The 17,569-nt window shown below is 44.4% G+C and overlaps 1 protein-coding gene across 4 annotated transcripts in view; it reads right to left on the bottom strand.

The window, feature by feature from the left end:
- Window positions 1-17,569, bottom strand: part of TONSL (tonsoku like, DNA repair protein) — a 117,124-nt gene that overhangs the window by 68,705 nt on the left and 30,850 nt on the right. For all 4 annotated transcript variants that reach the window (XR_013624907.1, XR_010986286.2, XM_068130248.2 and 1 more), the window contains exons 3-7: window positions 11,608-11,750; window positions 11,177-11,408; window positions 10,922-11,051; window positions 8,017-8,188; window positions 5,973-6,087 (exon numbers count right to left, since the gene is read on the bottom strand). Coding sequence is in view for 2 of the 4 variants with exons in the window: in XM_068130248.2 (XP_067986349.2) it covers window positions 5,973-6,087; window positions 8,017-8,188; window positions 10,922-11,051; window positions 11,177-11,408; window positions 11,608-11,750 (792 nt within the window). In the remaining 2 variants the exon portion in view is untranslated. The remainder of the gene's footprint in view (window positions 1-5,972; window positions 6,088-8,016; window positions 8,189-10,921; window positions 11,052-11,176; window positions 11,409-11,607; window positions 11,751-17,569) is intronic.

Here is a 17,569-nt window from a genome sequence, read left to right on the forward strand (position 1 = left end):
AATGCCGAAGCAGAAAATATTTTGCATTTTGGAATGGCCACGTCAGGCTCCAGACCTTAACCCAATTGAAATGTTGTGGCAGAACCAGAAGTGAGCAGTTCATGCAAGAAACTCCATAAATATCTGAGTAAAAGCAGTTCTCTAGGGATGAATGGGCCAAAATTCCTCCAAGCAGATGTGCAGGACTGATCAAGAGTTACAGGAAACGTTTGGTTGAAGTTTGGTGGAAAATGTAATTTAGGTTCATATCCTTTTTCCAACAAAGAAATTGAATGTTGGATCATTTTGCTCAATAAATAAAGGAAAAAGTACATGCTTTTGTGTGCCATTTGTTTAATCAGGTTCTCTTTATCTATTATGAGACCTCACATGGGTTCACAAACTTTTTCTCACCACTGTATCTTATTTTCCAATGTTTCTTTCTTTCTTCCTTTCAAACAATCATAATCACACCTCGTACTTCATTTTTGAACCCATTCTCTTCAAATTGCATAAAAAGTGAACACCAAAATTAGATCTATGGAAGTGAAGCAATATTATATATATTGAAGCAAGAGCAATTGGAATGCAAGAGCAGAGGTGGACGAGATGGAGGAGCGGTTGCAACAGGAGGAGGTCATGGGGATGGTACAGCATGGCTTGGGGTGGATGAAGCATGAGCGATGAGGAAAGGCATGTGTGAAAGAGAGGAGGAAGATGGTTAAGAGGGAGGTGAGAAGAAAGGAAGAGGAGGGGAGATATGTGAAAGCAGTCGGTCAGGCACAGCAAGGTGCTTGGACTAAGTGGGAAGGTGTGTGGGTGAGGATGTTGAAGTGGCAAGAGATTTGGAGGATGGAGCCAATATTGTTGAATTTCCTGTTGCGGGCAACGTATGATGTGCTTCCGTCACCAGTAAACTTGAGATTGTGGGGGTTGTTGCAGGAGGAGAGATGTTATTTGTGTGGAGGTGTGGGAACGGTGCAGCATGCACTGAGTGCATGTTCAGTAGCATAGTCAGCAGGACAATACAGGTGGCGACATGATCAGGTGCTGGCGGTGGTGGTGCAGATGGTGCAACAAGAGGTGCTGAGGTCGAGAGAGAGAAGAGTGGAGAAGGAGACTGATGGGGGAGAGGTGTGGTTTGTCAAGGAGGGCCAAGTGGTAAGAGGTGGAAAGAGGAGGCGGTGGAAAGCAAGAGGGCTTTCAGATGCTTGTGATTGGCAGGTGGTGGCAGACCTAAAGCCACAATTGGTATTCCCAGAGGAGATCTGTGTGACGAGGGCTGTCAGATTGACATTGTCATTTGGTCAGGTGCAACAAGACAGGTCATCTTCGGGGAATTGTCTGTACCTTGGGAAGAGAACATGGAGGAGGTGCACGAGAGGAAGAGAGGAAAGTACAGTGAGCTGGAGGCAGAGTGCCGGGAGAAGGGTTGGCGAGTTTCGTGTTCCTTTTGGCAATTGGCAATTGGCAATTCCTTTTCTGCATTTCTTGCTCGGCTTGGAGTGTGTGGGACAGAAAGAAGGAGGATGTGTGACAAGGTGGCCCAGGTTGCCTTGAAAGGCTCATTTTGGATGTGGAGGAAGTTTATGGAGGCACGTCGAACGGTGTAGGTTGAGGTTACAGAATAGAAATGGAGGTGTGTGTGTGTGTGTGTGTGTGTGTGTATGTGTGTGTGTGTGTATATGTGTGTGTGTGGGTGTGTGTGTGTGTGTGTGTTGCAGGAGTGTGTCATGAGTGGGTGTGGTTTTGCATGAATGGTTTCTGCATGTTTGCATGAGTGGTGCATGTTGGTAAGGGTTGGTGGTTGGTTGTGTGTGGTTTTTTAAATTATTATTATTATTTATTTTTTTTGTTACTATTATTATTTATTATTTTGTGTATGTGAGTGAGTGAGTGAGTGGGTGAGGGTGTGTGTTTTTGCATGAATTAATTTTTGCACGAGTGTGCGTTTTTGTATGTTGAGTGGTGTATGTTGTTAGGGTCGGTGGTTGGTTGGTGTTGTGTGTGCATGTGTGTGGATGTGTGTGTATGAATGATCTGGTGTGTTTTTTTGGTGAGTGGTGAAGGGTATAAAGGTGGGTGTTTGAGTGTTCCACGATGTTTGTTTGGTGTTGTGGATTGTGGATGTGTTGTGGATTATTGTGTTGTGGATTCTGGATGTGGAGGTGTTGTTGTTGTAGTCTGCGTTCGCACTGGCTGGGGGTGGGGGTATGTACACATCCAGGTGTAGTTGCTGCATGTGGATGTGTATGTGCCCCTGCTGGCCCACCTTAGCTGACCGTATCGAGGTTGAAGGGCCGAAACGGGATGATGCTGAGGACCTCGACTGAGGACCCGGTCAGAGCGGCACACTTGTGACCAGGTGTGTTTTGAACTTATATATACTAGGGCATGCCCGTACTATATCTATATCTAAAATTATATCCCCCCCTCTATTTACATGAAATGGTTTGGTTCATGAAATGTTTTGGTCCATTCGCAACGCCAAAGCGAACGGCGAACGCTTTACATGAAATGGTTTGGTCCATGAAATGTGTTGGTCCATTCGCAACGCCAAAGCGAACATTAGTTTTAAAACATAGTTTAACGCCAACATAGCGGCAACATAGTTTGCAAACGTGAAATAAATGAATACGCTCTCAAATGTGCCATCCGAGGCAGAGTGTGTCCGCCACGTTCGGCACACGCGATAGCTCGCTGCTCTCTGATTGGTTGAATCGTTTTTTGGACATAGCTCGGTAAGTAATTGTCCGATTAATATGAAACCTTGAAAAGGCACATCCTCGGGTCCCCAGCAATATACCTGGCAAGTTTAAAGTATATCGGACCCGTGGTTGTCGAGAAACAGCGGTCACAGACAAACGTACAAACAAACAAACACACAGAGATTACTGGAATTATAGATAGATATACATATAAACATATATAAATATATATTGTAGCGCGACTCTCCCTCGGTCAAGACCGGGGAAATCATGAATAGCCAAAACGAGCTTTAACTCTGAGGCGACGTTCAATGGCGGATTTCGCTATACATATGCGCGGGGTAAAGAAGGAAAGAGGAAGAAGCGGCGAGATTTACCTGACACGATCTCGCCGGGCAGTCTTCAACCTGCAGGAAATTAAACTCACACGAAACGGAATTTATGTACAAAAAAGAACAATTTATTATACGGAACCCGAGAACAATGGACGTGAGGATAAATAAATAATGTTCCTAAATCGGGATCCCGCACACCTCACTTCAAATACAAGCACAGGGGAAGAGTGAATAAAAGAAAACGTTGTTTCTGTGTGGTGCGTCTTATCTATCTGCAGTGTGTGTCCTCATCAAGGATGGTCTGGGATCGAGCGTGTTCGTCCGACGCAGCGCTGGTGTTGGTCGGGAGCTGCCTGGTCGTTGGCGTGGAGCGGCCCTCGGCATGCCCGCGCGATCGCTCGTCAGCGCTCCAATTGCAAGCCTCAATCGTCGTTTGTATGTGAACGCAGGGGAAGAGGATTGTCGGCGCTGGTCTCTCCACCAAACTCCAAAGGCAAGAACAGGTCCAGCGCAAAGGGACAGTCCAGAGCAAGAGGGCAAAAGGAAGAGCTCCAACGCAGAGGGACAGTCCAACGCAAGAGGGCAAAGGGAAGAGCTCCAACGCAAGAGGGCAAAGGGAAGAGCTCCAACGCAGAGGGACAGTCCAACGCAAGAGGGCAAAGGGAAGAGAGAAAATGTCGGCAAGCGAGAGGTTTTACTCGCCGCCATGTGACGTCAGCCCTCCTCTCCTCCAACCAGCCCCTCGACCTCTCGAATCTTCTGAATGGGTTGGTCTCCTCTCATTGGATGAGCGCTTTTTGCCCTTCGTGTCACGCCATCAGTCGGTGGCCAATCAGTGTGTCGCTCCTTCCACCAATCACAGGAAAGCTTTCTGCCCTTCCCCTGACCAATCACACATCCTTCCCTACCCTGCCAATCAGTGGCCTGCTCTTTGCTCGCCCTTCACCCCTGTCAATCAAGAGTCCTTCTGGGCGTGGCTCCCAGCCTGCCTGGTCGATGTCTGATCGCCATGGTGGACCACTGCGCGGCCGCTTCCAGCTTGTCTTTTCGGTCAGTCATTGTGGCGGCGGGGGAATTAATTAATGTGGTGCACTAATGCCTGGTGTTGGCTTAGTGGTTAGGGTGCCGGCTTGGGATCCTAGGATCCTGGGTTCGAATCCCGGTCGATCGCTAAATTAACACCAGGGGGGTTGACTCAGCCTGTCATCCTTCCGAGGTCGGCAAATTTTGAGTACCAGCTTGCTGGGATGAATGATCCCGGTGTGTACCCCGGTTTAGAATAGGTACACCGTATCCCTGCGCATTGTAAGAGGCGACTAAGGGTTGGCGTCAGGAAGGGCATCCGGCCATAGAAACATTGCCTCAAACAGGGAACCATGATTGTCATGGGGCCCGCAAGGCTAACCCCTGCTCTAGCGGGGAAAATGGCCTTAAAACAATCATTCATTCATTCATTCATTCATACTAATGGATCTTATCTACTGTATAAGAGTGCATTGCCATATGGGACACCAGGATAATTACAGGTTTCACACATGCGGGGATTAGCCTAATCCCTACAACTATTTAACACACGATCATCCTTGTATCATCACAGATATACACCTAATCCGACAAACCACCTAAACAAAAATTACAGATGAGGTTTCCCGATCACGACAGACGAAGCACCTACCTATGCAGATCTACCTGGATCTAGATATGCCCTACCCAACCGACATTATATATACTAGGGCATGCCCGTACTATATATATATCTAAAATTATATCCCCCCCCCCCTCTATTTACATGAAATGGTTTGGTCCATTCGCAAAGCCAAAGCGAACGGCTTGCGAGTACGGTGACAATCCCCCCCCTCTATTTACATGAAATGGTTTGGTCCAAAGCGAACGGCTTGCGAGTACGGTGACAATCCCCCCCCTCTATTTACATGAAATGGTTTGGTCCAAAGCGAACGGCTTGCGAGTACGGTGACAATCCCCCCCCCTCTATTTACATGAAATGGTTTGGTCCAAAGCGAACGGCTTGCGGAGTTTGGTAAAGAAATCGCCATCGCGTGCACAAACGGGGTCAAACGCGCAGGAAAGCGAATGAATCGCAAATTAGTTTTAATTAGTTTTTAAACATAGTTTAACGGCAACATAGTTTTCCAACGTGAAATAAATGAATACGCTCTCAAATGTGCCGTCCGAGGCAGAGTCTGTTCGCCACGTTCGGCACACGTGATAGCTCGCTGCTCTCTGATTGGTTGAATCGTTTTTTGGACATAGCTCGGTAACTACTTCTCCGATTAATATGAAACCTTGAAAAGGCACATCCTCGGGTCCCCAGCAATATACCTGGCAAGTTGAAAGTATATCGGACCCGTGGTTGTCGAGAAACAGCGGTCACAGACATACAAACATACAAACATACAAACATACACACAGAGATTACTGGAATTATAGATATATATATATATATATATATATATATATATATATATATATATATATATATATATATATATATATATATATATATATATATATAATTATATATATATATATATATATATATATATATGTATATATATATAATTATATATATATATATATATATATATATATATATATATATATATATATATATATATATATATATATATATATATATATATATATTTCACATGAACACTGTAGTACTGTATCATAACCTGTAATATTGCAGTTTCTCTTATCATGTCAACACCAGGGACTTCACTACCCTTTAACATGCCAACTTCGGAAAAAACTAAATTTTACACAATTCAGTTTAGTTTGCAGAAAATATGACTTTGGTGTCATCATTGCCACCATTTTAAGCCTGTGCTTGTTCAATAAATATTTCACATGTTCAGAAAATGGCTTTCCCTTGCCTCGAAAATCTTTAACCCTGTAAAATGGCAACCACAGCAAAGTTTACACATACCTTCTCGAAGATGCTGTAAAACGCACTCATGATCCGTTTCAAAAGGAAGGCCCAAACGCCGTGCAGCTCGCAAAGCTCTCTTGGCAGCAGAAAAGTCTCCAAGTGAGAGGAAGACCTTAAAAAAATAGAAACAAATATTTTCTAATGGTGGTGTTTACAACTGCATAAAGATTAACTAATAAAAGCGGTTTAATATTTTCTGTTGCATACAACAGCAAAAAGATAAAACGCACAGCTTGTTTATGGAGTGATGACTTGAACATTCAGTTCATTAATAAAGAGGTGACACTTTTCAAACATAACGTTATAATTACCCCGCACATGCGAAGCAAAGATCCGGGTTAAACAATTGATTCATGTCTGTCTGTCTTATCAGTTTATGATTAGGAGCAACTTATTTAAATCGACTTATATATTGAATATGAATCGGAACATCAAATAGAAAGTTTCTCATTTTACCGTGCTTTGGCTTTGAATTTGTCCCGAACGCACATGCACAGAGAGGAGTGAGATAATATTTTTAGTCTGTCTGCCTGATAGTCAAACAAAATCGAAAATCATTCCAAACAGGAAGCTTACTGTTTTTCAGGATGTTATGAAGGACACAATTAACAGGCACAAATAACTAATGTAACGTGTTAAATAGGGTGATGTAAGAGACACTGTGTAAAACGTCGGTAAGACATAAAATTAATTTATTTATATGCCTTTAAACATCTTTCAACTTTGATTTAAATTGAATTGTACGCTTAAACACCAGAGCACAGGTCGTCTTCATAATAGTTCCAAGAAACACTAGATACAGTAAAACCTCACCGTCCGCTGGGGTTGCGTTCCTGTAAACCTCTGCGAATGGCGAATAGTTTATAACATGCGAGTCAACGAGATAAGTTTCAGTTTTTAGCTCACCTAGAACGTCGTTCTGGAGAGCTTATGGGATGGCACGTTAGTCCGTCAGTCTGTCCGTAAACACTTGCAACTTCTCCGAAACTGCTGAGGGGATTGTGACAAAACTTGTCTAAAATAATATTTGGTATTCTGGAACTCAAGTTTATTCACGGCATTAAAAAAAAAAAATTGGGGTCTAATGGAGTTGGCTAGGGGTCAAAGTGGGTCGGTTATTGGGCCTTAAGTTAAGTCCCCCCCCCCCCCCCCCCCCTCCTTCCAAATATAACTACACACACAATTTCGATTAAAACCTGACCACAACCATCATCATCCATGATGTACCAAAGTTTGTTCACGGCAGTAAGAAAGTCAGGTTATATTAGGGTCTATGGGGAGGGCGGGGGTGGGGTCTAACATAGGTAGTTGCTTTCTTCTCATGAACTACACACACAATTCCAATGAAACCTGACCACAACTTTCATCACCTGGTAAATTAATGAAAGTACTGTTTTCCAAAAATTGAAACTCTTTAAAAACTTATGAAAACCGGGCGAGTTTAAGGTGGGCGGTGTTCACTTTTTCCGCGGGTAAGCAGAAGTATCAGTGTGGAGGGAGAGAAAGGGTGTCTAGAAAGGGTGTCTAAAAGTTAAGCACAGATGCGTGAAATTGCAGACCATGAACACGCAGATGGCGAGATTTGACTGTACATCGATACATAGCATGAGAAGGTGTAGCATGGCAGAGTGTGAAGAATAAGCCGCCAAGATAGCCATGTGTACAATTCTGATTGACGCTGCATTCGGTTTCAGTAGAGATAACTTCCTGTTTTTTTTTTTAAACAATGAATCCTTGAAATCATTATTTTATTAAAATTGAAATACACTTAAACACAACAAGGGGTATCATGTTCTATGAACTCTCTGGTTACTATTGCACTGTTGTGCCTCAAATTTGTACACAAATGAAGAAATAATAATATTGCCCCTCTTTCCTTAATCAACCGAGTTTAATTTCAACACTAGTTTGCTGGGTCTAGTTTGCTGTGTGTACTAATAACAGTAATAACATAAGATAACTTTTTTAATGAGCCATAAAGTAGTAGCAGCTATTTTAAAAGCTCGTGGAATCACTAAATTTAGGCAATTAATTACAATACCTGTCCAAGAGCTGCTTGGCTTTCTGCTTGCATTGTTGTCTCGCCGAGTCTCTGCGCAGCATCACCTGCGGCCTCAAGCCGTCGGACAGCCGAGCGCACATCCCCACAATGGAAATGATAGCCACCTAGTGTCAGGTTTCCTCTATAAACGTCCTCAAGCAAAGAATGCTGTCTATAAAAAAAAAGAAAAAAGATTCAAACACAAAGCTAGGTTCATGTAAAATAAAATAAATAGAAAAACAACGAGCATCAAGATAAACCAAACGCTTAATATTCAACGAGTCCCTATGATTCAACATATATTTCAGATGATCAACGAGTCGACAAGTTATCAAGCTCAACATGCAGAACAAACGGCAACATTTTCAGAACTCGGTCAACAAAATTGATGGTGGCCTGCAACTTTCTTCAACACTGCGGCTGACTGTGGATGGATATAGCAGCTTAACTGCAATAAAATAAAATGGTCAAATAAGCAAGTAACAGGAGGGACGGACAAGATTGTCGAATTCATAATATGCTCATAATCGTCTAGGTGCCCCAACAAGGTTGGACTTAACCAAAACCTGCTATAGTGGTGCGATGACAGCATGTCATGCGGAAGTGCAGAACTGGAAAACTCCACAGAGTCAACAATAAAGTTGAGGGTATTAAAGATTCCATAAAATATTTTGAAAAGTCGGCTATTGCGTGACTGTACACTGGCCAAGTTCGATGTTTTGTGTTCACACTCAACTTGGAACAGTCTAGTCTGGGTTTGATTCACAGCCCAACTTATCCCAACTATAAACTGTTGGACTGGTGCTTCAAAGGCATGGTGTAACGTCACCAAGTGTCGTCCCTCAGATGGATGTTAAGCTGGAGACCCTTCAGTGAGAATTACTTTGTGGACGTCAAACACCCCACAGTGCCTTTCATGAAGAGCATGTGAGATATTGCCAGCACCAGGGTCAAATTCAAAATCCCTGCACCAAACTACAGGTAATAAGTGGTCTCGTCTTCTCAGGTATCCCTTGCTATATCACTGTAACCCCCACTAGAAAAATTCACACTCCCAGCTATTCGCATGTCACATGTGAACCACCATCTTTGGCTACGAAGGACAACGATGATACAAGGAAATTGGCACCTGCATTTGGCGGTAGTGTTGTGTTGGTCATGTGTTGAGGAAGTATGAAAGTGACTGGTTGAGAAGAGTGATGGAAATGAATGTAGAAGGAAGTAGAGGACGGGGAAGACCGAGAAAGACTTGGCTAAAGATGGTGGAAGAAGAAATGCGGGCAAGGGGGTTAACAAGGGGAGATGCAGAAAATAGGGAAAAATGGAGAAGATTGTCATGAGGCCCGCAAGGCTAACCCCCACTCTAGCAGGGAAAATGGCCTTAAAATGCCTGTTGTTGTTGTTGTATTTGGCGGTAGTGCTGAGATGTGGTTGTAGGACCACTGGTCTTTTTTAACCTGCAGCTTAGATACATTGCAATAGCTATCTCCTTCATTGACACCAAGATCTTGAACAATGCAAATAAAAATATAAATCATCAACAATGGTGCAATAATAATAGGATAATGATGTCAAAATAAGTGTGATGGTATGACTCTTTTCCAAGTTCATTGAAAGTTCCTGGCTCAGATGTATATACAGATCCTTATTTCCAAACCTATTCAAACATGAATAAAGCAAGTCTGCAGACACAGTCACAACTAGAACGGCACTCGGCAGAGCGCGAATCTCAGCCAGGCTGAACAGTTTACGTTTTGTATCCCACTGAAAGACCGGATCTGGATCTAATCGGCTTATTCTTGTCATCTATCTAAATCATCCACCAAGTTTTGTCATGACTCGTCCATAACATTTTGAAATATCATTCGATATATCGTTTTGGCACCATCTCTCAATGGTGTATATTCATTTGTTAAAAAAAATTAAAAATTATTGTATCCGGTTCCGGATCTTCAACAACATCGAATCAAGTCGTCCTTGTCACATACCCAACCTGTCCACCAAGTTTCGTCTGAATCCATCCATAGCTCATATATCATATTAGATATCGTTTTTGGTCCTTTCAATGGTGAAGAATCACTTAAAATATTCTAAGATCCCAATTCGGATCTTCACCAAAATCAAATCAATTCGTCATTGTTACACACCTAACCTGGTCACCAAGTTTCCTCTGAATCTGTGCATAACTTTTTGAGATATCCTACTCACAAACAGACAGACAGGGGTGAAAACATAACTTTTGTCCACCTTTAGATGGTAGACGTAAATATTTGCAACTCCCAACCAATACCTTTATGATAAGGTAGATCCAATGGTTTGACAATAAAAACAACAACAAAGAGCAATCAGAGAATGCAGACCCTCGCCAGGACGTGGTTGTAGTGTTTTTAAGGCTTTTGTGTTAATACAAATATGGCGGCCGAATCACATCACCGATGACGTCATCATTGTTTTTTTTTTCTTCTCCACCAATTTATCCCGAGAAGACGCTCAATATATTTCATCTTGATCGGATGAAGTTTTGTGCTTGTCGAATTATGACGTTATAATGGAGGCACCTATGACATTATCATTAACATATGTTATTCCCCATGGATACTTCTTTACAATGAGCCATGTCTCAATTTTTTCGATTCAGCGTTTTCGGAGACATAGAAGTGCAAGGCTTTTCGGTTTTTCCAAGATGGCGCCCGTACCATGTGACGTATGATGTCATAATTATCATTAAAAAATATATAAACAGGAGGCCCACCTATGGTGAAAATTTCCTGTCAATCGGACCAACGGTTGCAGAGAAAATCATATTTATTCTGTGCGGACAAAGACAAACAAACGGACTCAAATGCAATACCCTCTCCTCTGGCGAGGGTAAAAATAAACAGTAATACATGGAAATGGTACACACTCAGCGATGAAGATGCTTTGGCGCAAATAGTAGGCGCACTGCTCGGTGACGCCCCGCAGTTCGTACACTAGACCCAAGTTCAGGAAGAGACGAGCACGCATTTCTGCAGTTTCTTTTTCAGGCAAGGAACCTAAAGTAAAATGCAGGACAAAGCAATGCAGTTTATGAGACCTACCAACAATGTCTCGTGTTCCAACAAGCTGGTGTGAAAGTTGTGGCTGCGCAGCCAATTGTGCGCTAAACATTCCAACTCACCTTCCAAATGTTGATCCAGAACTTTCATGCTTTCACGGAAAGCTTCCTCTGCCTGCACCAACGCATCACCACCAGGGTGTTTTTGCACGTCGTCACCTCCAGCTTCATCGCTTCCCTGGTTGACTTTGGCCTCGTGTCGGAAAATATGCGTTCGGCCAATGGTGGCCCAGGCCCTCTGCTCCTCCACCTCATTCCCCACAGAGCGTGCAAGCTCCAGGTGTCGGTATTGGTGCTGGAGACGGATGCAATAAAGGATTCGAATCCGTTTTTGGAAACAGAAACACTCAGAGCAAGTCTGTGCAAATCTCAGGATAAGCATGAAGAATTGTGCCAACGTCTTATCTTTCATTAGCAACAGTGGAAAAATAAACACATTGATTCAGCAAACGGTTATCCCAAAATAACCATTTGCACTGATAGTTTGCACTCACACTGAGAGCTTCTGAGTAATTACCGAGTGCTGCACAACACTCGCCAACTTTTCTTGATGCCACGGCCCCTCCCAGCACATCCTCAAGAGCCTCTGAGAGACGGAGTTCCTGCCGATACTCTTCAATAGCCTCCTCGTGACGTTCTGTGGGAAACATCGAGGAAAGGAGGAACCGGAGGTCTGTGTCTGTAAAAAAATTAAACTGCACTGAATTATCAAGGAGTTCTCAAACAACTACTGCTAATATATATTTAAATGCCCAATTATCCAAGCTTCTTGTAGGGGGACAGGGGTACGTGGCCGGAGTCTTTCCTGAACCGGCCGGCGAGACCTGACATTTTACTGGAGGTGGTTAGAGCAGTAATTTCAAATTTGGCGAAAGTAAATAGCTTTACTTCTTGTCTACTCTTCACGAAAGACACGGATGGATCTTTACCATCGACTGACGACCAGTTCTGGCGGACAGGTCCATCGGCTTAACGTCCTTCCGATGGACGGCACGTACACCGATGTATGTCGCCTGCATGTGAAACACCAGGGAAACAGCTTATAGCTGGGTCATCATTCAAAGCAGCTATAAGCTGGTACCTTAGCTAGCGACCCATCCACCTGTCTTTTGGACGGAAGAAAAATTATAATGGGTGGTGGTGGCCGGGCATGGAATTTGTCGGAAATAAGTGAAACCAAGATCGTTATTTTAACTGTGTGCAGGTAACATCCCACAACCAGATACGGCTACAACAAACAAAAACGCAGCACCATACTCTCCAAAGAGCGAGGTGCTGCCGAAGCAGTGTCCTGGCAAGAGTTGTAATGGGTGCTTTGTTTGACTCGGAGGGGGCAAAACTAAATGTTTAGTACTAATGGAGTACTGGAGTACTAAATGGAGTGTACTGCATACACACTTCTAAATGTTTAGAGAAATAATGTAGTACTAAATGTTTAGAGAATGGGTTTTCACGGCAAAATGAAACCCCCTCAAAAAGCTTTGGATAACCCCGAATCAGAGGAAGAAGAACAAGGTGCATACATACACCTCACCATGGTAAATGCATACACACTTCACCAATGTACATATACACAATTAAATAAATTATGGAGTACTAAATGGAGTACTAAATAATGTACATATACACAGATGCTATGGAGTACTAAATGTACTAAATGGACATTATGGAGTACTAAATGGACACCAATGTACATATACACAATTAAATAAATTAACAAAATCATAACTAATTAAATGACATTGTGGGAAAATTGCATGCGCAGAGCACTGGTATGGTTCACCAGAGGACCTGGGTTCCTGGTCTGGGCGTGTAATTCTCCCACATATGTCAATTAACACATACACACCTCACCGAGGTACATATACATACAGCTCGCCAACGTACACATACACAGCTCGCCAAGATAAATATACATACATACAGCTCGCCAAGATAAATATACATACATACAGCTCGCCAATATACATACATAAATATACATACATACACTCGTATCGAGTATTCTGCGGCCTAGTACTCGTAGGCTTAGGCTACCGTACCGTCTCCGACCTTGTGGTTTTGTTTTTCTCTCAGCGATTCGTCGAATGCGCTGCAATTATTTTCGTTCTCTGTTTCGTCCCAGTCGTTCACCCCATACCTACTTGTTTAATATCTCTACTGAAAAAAAAAAAAAAAAAAACCCCAAAAAATATTTCCTTCCCAGGTCTTATTCGTTTATTTGTTGTTCTTATTTGTTCGTTCGTTCTTCGTTCGCGATCACGCGGTTAGAAATGTATAATCTCTCCCCTGAACAACTATTTTCTCTCATATATTATAACACCCTTTTCTTCTTTTCCTACAAAAGGATGCTTTCGTCTTGCTCACCAAATCTATTCATTCCAAAAAATATATATAATACCATCTCTTACAGTTCCTCCTTTCTACATTCCCTAAACTATCCAGAACTCCAACCCTCCTTCAGTGTCCTCAAACGTATTTTTGACTCGAAGGTCTCAAACTCATTTTGCAAAAAATGTTTGTTTCCCATGAATCGTACACTTTTCAAAATGCAATCTCACCCCTCCCCTCCAAATCCTCCCCATCACCCATCCCTTTCAAATCTCCCCCCTTGCCCCTTCCCTCCCCTCCCTCCTAAACTCCCCCCACACTCCTCCCCTCCGAGACTCTCCCTCGCTCCTCCCCTCCTAGACTCCCCTCTCACCCCTCCTCCTCAAAGCATCCTCCCTGCTTCTTCCCCCTTCCAACTTTCACCTTCATCTCCCCCAACCTTCTGCCTCGCTCTTCCCCCTCCTCAAATAACACCTCACTGTGCCTCACCCAATCTCCATCAAACCTTTTGTCCACCCCATTCTTCCCTTTCTCCAAGCTATTCTGAAATCTCTGACACACCTTCAACAGCTCTCCCTACCTCTTCCTCCTCTCCCACATCTTACCCGACCCCTCCCCGCCCCCCTGTTCTGGACCCGATGCTCCCCCTTCCTCTTCATTAACGGTATGGACCTCAAACATCTGGGGCCTTCGCTCAAACTTGACTGATCTCTCCATACAGGTTGCTTCTGACAAACCAGATGTGATCTGCTTAACAGAAACTTTCCTCCTTCATGATGTCTCTGATGCCTTGGTATCTCTCCCAGGTTACTCCCTCCTCCGGTATGATAGACCTGAGCCTCGTCCTGGAGGTGGGGTTGCTATCTTTATAAAAAACTCTCTTCCTCACTCGCCCTCCACTGCCCTCTCTCCACCTCACCCCCAGGAATACCTTTGGCTACGGCTTCCCCTTCGCTAGCACCTTTTGTTCATATGTGTGTTGTACCGTCCACCAAACAGCGATGACTCCATCTACATCTCGCTGTCTGATAATATGGACCAACTTCTATTGACCCATCCCAACTCTCTCTTCCTCATATGTGGTGATTTCAATTGTCACCATGCCAGTTGGCTGGGTGTGGGTACCTCTCTCACCAGCCATGGCTCTTCAGCAAAGGACTTCTGCGACTCACTGGGACTGACACAATCTGTCAATTTCCCGACCCGGATCTCAGTCAACGGAGCATCTTCTCTTCTGGATTTGGTTATGACAAACTTCCCTGAAAATGTCTGCTGCTCTTCTTCTGCTCCAATCGGCTCATCTGATCATGTGCTTGTCAAAGTGGACATCTCTCTGACCATTCTCAGAGAGCCTCCTCAGCGTCGACGAGTCTGGCATTTCACTCAGGCCAACTGGCACGGTCTTCAAGCAGCCATCAATCATCTGGACTGGTCTCCCATCTCTACCGCCTCTGACATCAACTCATCCTGGGAATTCTTTCAAAGTAAATTGCTCTCTCTCATGCACAGATTTATCCCATCTCGTCTTCAGTTGTCATACCCTTCCTCCCGTCCATGGTACACGGAATCTTGTGGTGAGGCTGTTGCCCTGAAACAACTTGCTTTCGTCTCCTGGAAAGCAAATCCAATGGAAGGAAATCTCATTTCCTTTCACAAAGCCCGAAACAAGTGTGTGTCCACCCTCAGGAGAGCCAGGAAACAATATCTCACCGTTCTCAAGACCGAACTCTCTTATCTGTCTCCCTCTTCCAAATGCTGGTGGCGTCTGGTCAAATCTGTTTCTGATGTTTGTTCCCCCTCCATCCCCTCCCTCATCTCAAACGGCTTAACGGCTGACTCCGCACGTGAAAAAGCTGAATGCCTCAACTCTGTGTTTGCCTCTAAATCTTGTGTCCCAAACCCATCCCTCTCTGTACCCACCATACCCAGTCGTACCCAGCTGCTCCTGGACTCTGTGTCCTTTCCTCCTGACAAGGTGGAAAAGTTTCTGTCAACCCTCGACTCTGATTCTGCAACTGGTCCTGACGGCATCAGCCCACGGGTCCTAAAATCATGTGCTTCCGCTCTTTCACTCCCTCTTTCTGTTCTCTTCACCCTCTCTTTTGCTCAAGGTCATCTGCCATCTGCTTGGAAATCAGCCAACATCACCGCTTTGCACAAAAAAGGTGGAAAAACAGATCCCAGCAACTACAGACCAATCAGCCTTCTCCCAATTATCAGCAAAGTCATGGAATCCATCATTGCTTCAGATATGAAATCTTTCCTCTTCTCCAATGGCTTGATCTCTGATCATCAATTTGGTTTCAGACCTGGTCACTCTACTCTGGACATGCTGCTTCTGCTTTCTCAACAATGGATGGAGGTCCTCAACGCCAAACAGGAAATTAGAGCTGTCTCCCTTGACATTTCACGTGCCTTCGATACGGTCTGGCACCCTGCTCTGCTCACCAAACTCTCCTCCTTTGGTATCCATGGAAATCTCCACGCATGGCTGGCGGACTTCCTCTCTGGTCGTAGTCAACGTGTGGCCCTGAATGGGTTTCTCTCATCTCCTCTTCCTGTTCAGGCTGGAGTTCCCCAAGGTAGTGTTCTGGCCCTGTGCTTTTTCTGGTCTTCATCAATGATCTCTCTGACTCTCTTGAAAATCCTCTCTATCTCTTTGCTGACGACTCTACTCTCTGTCGCTCCATTCCTCATCCCTCAGATCGGCAGTCTGCAGCCTCCTCACTCTCTGCAGACCTGGACAAAATCACAGACTGGGCAAACAAATTGAACATGTCTTTCAAACCTGATAAATCTCACACTCTTACGATGTCTCTCCGAAAAGACCGACTGGAAAACCCTCCCATCCACTTTCTGAATAATCCTCTCCAAGAAGTTCTGTCACTCAAGCTTTTGGGTCTCACTATTTGCCATGATCTTTCCTGGGAAAACCACATTTCAAATCTGGCCTCCAAAGCCAGTCGCCGACTGGGCATTCTCCGTCGTGCGAAGTCCTTCCTTGGCACACCTAAGCTCCTCACCACATACAAGGCTTTCATCCGCAGCTCTATGGAATACTGCTCTCCCCTCTGGTCTGGTGCTCCTGCCTCACACCTAGCCCGTCTTCACGCTGTTGAAACCAAAGCGTTCAGAATCATTGGAATCTCCCACAATGAAGCTAACTCCAAGGGCCTTTCACTCACTCACCGCAGGCAGGTTGGTGGTCTTTCCGTCTTCTACCGACTCCTCTCTGGCCTTGCCCCCCCAGCCCTCTCTGGGCTCTGTCCCCCAAATATTCCTACAGGTCGCACAAGGTCTGCCTGCAACCCTCTTATGGTTAAACTGCCAAAATCAAGACTTTCTGCTCACCTTCACTCCTTCATTCCTCTTTTCTCCCGCCTCTGGAACAAACTCCCTCACTCTCTTCAATCCCACTCCACCCTCCAGGTCTTTAAAACAGCTGTTCACCACCATCTCTTATCCTCCCCCATCCAAAACCTTGATCTTTTCTACCCCCGCGAATTTCGGTCCCCTTGTGTTTTATACCTCTCTCCCCCCCCCCCCCCCCCCTCCCCTTCCCACACCTCCTGCCCCCAAGCCCTCTCCCTCCCACACTTCTCCCTGCTCTCAAATGTTGTGGTTGTGTGCTTCCCCTTCTCTCCCCATCTTGTCTTCCGCTCCCTCTTTTTGTATATTTTGTTTGTCTGGTTGATTTGTTTGTGAAATAAATGTTAGCTCTTTCACGAACCTCGATTCAGTATACAAAAAAAAAAAAAAAAAAAAAAAAAAAAAACTCGCCAAGATAAACACACATTGGAGTGTGTTCAAAAAGTATCCGACCTTTGTTCATAAAAGATACTCGCATCCAGGTAAAAAATTTTTTATAATAATCTCGTTCAAAGTAGTCCCCTTGGGCTGCCACACACTTCTCCCAACGGTTCTGCCACTGTCGGAAGCAGCGCTGGAACGCCTCTTTTGGGATGGCGCGCAGCTGGTCCGTCGCATTCCGCATGATGTCTTCTCAGGAGTCGAAGAAGACAGTCAGCATGACTTTGACATTGCTGCGGACCTGCCTTGCTTTTTTTGGCCTCGGGGATGTTGGATGCTTCCATTGTGATGACTGCAACTTGGTTTCTGGGTCGT

The sequence above is a fragment of the Myxine glutinosa genome, chromosome 11 (genome assembly GCF_964187855.1).
Source record: "Myxine glutinosa chromosome 11, kmMyxGlut1.1, whole genome shotgun sequence".
NCBI classification, from domain to species: Eukaryota; Metazoa; Chordata; class Myxini; order Myxiniformes; family Myxinidae; genus Myxine; species Myxine glutinosa.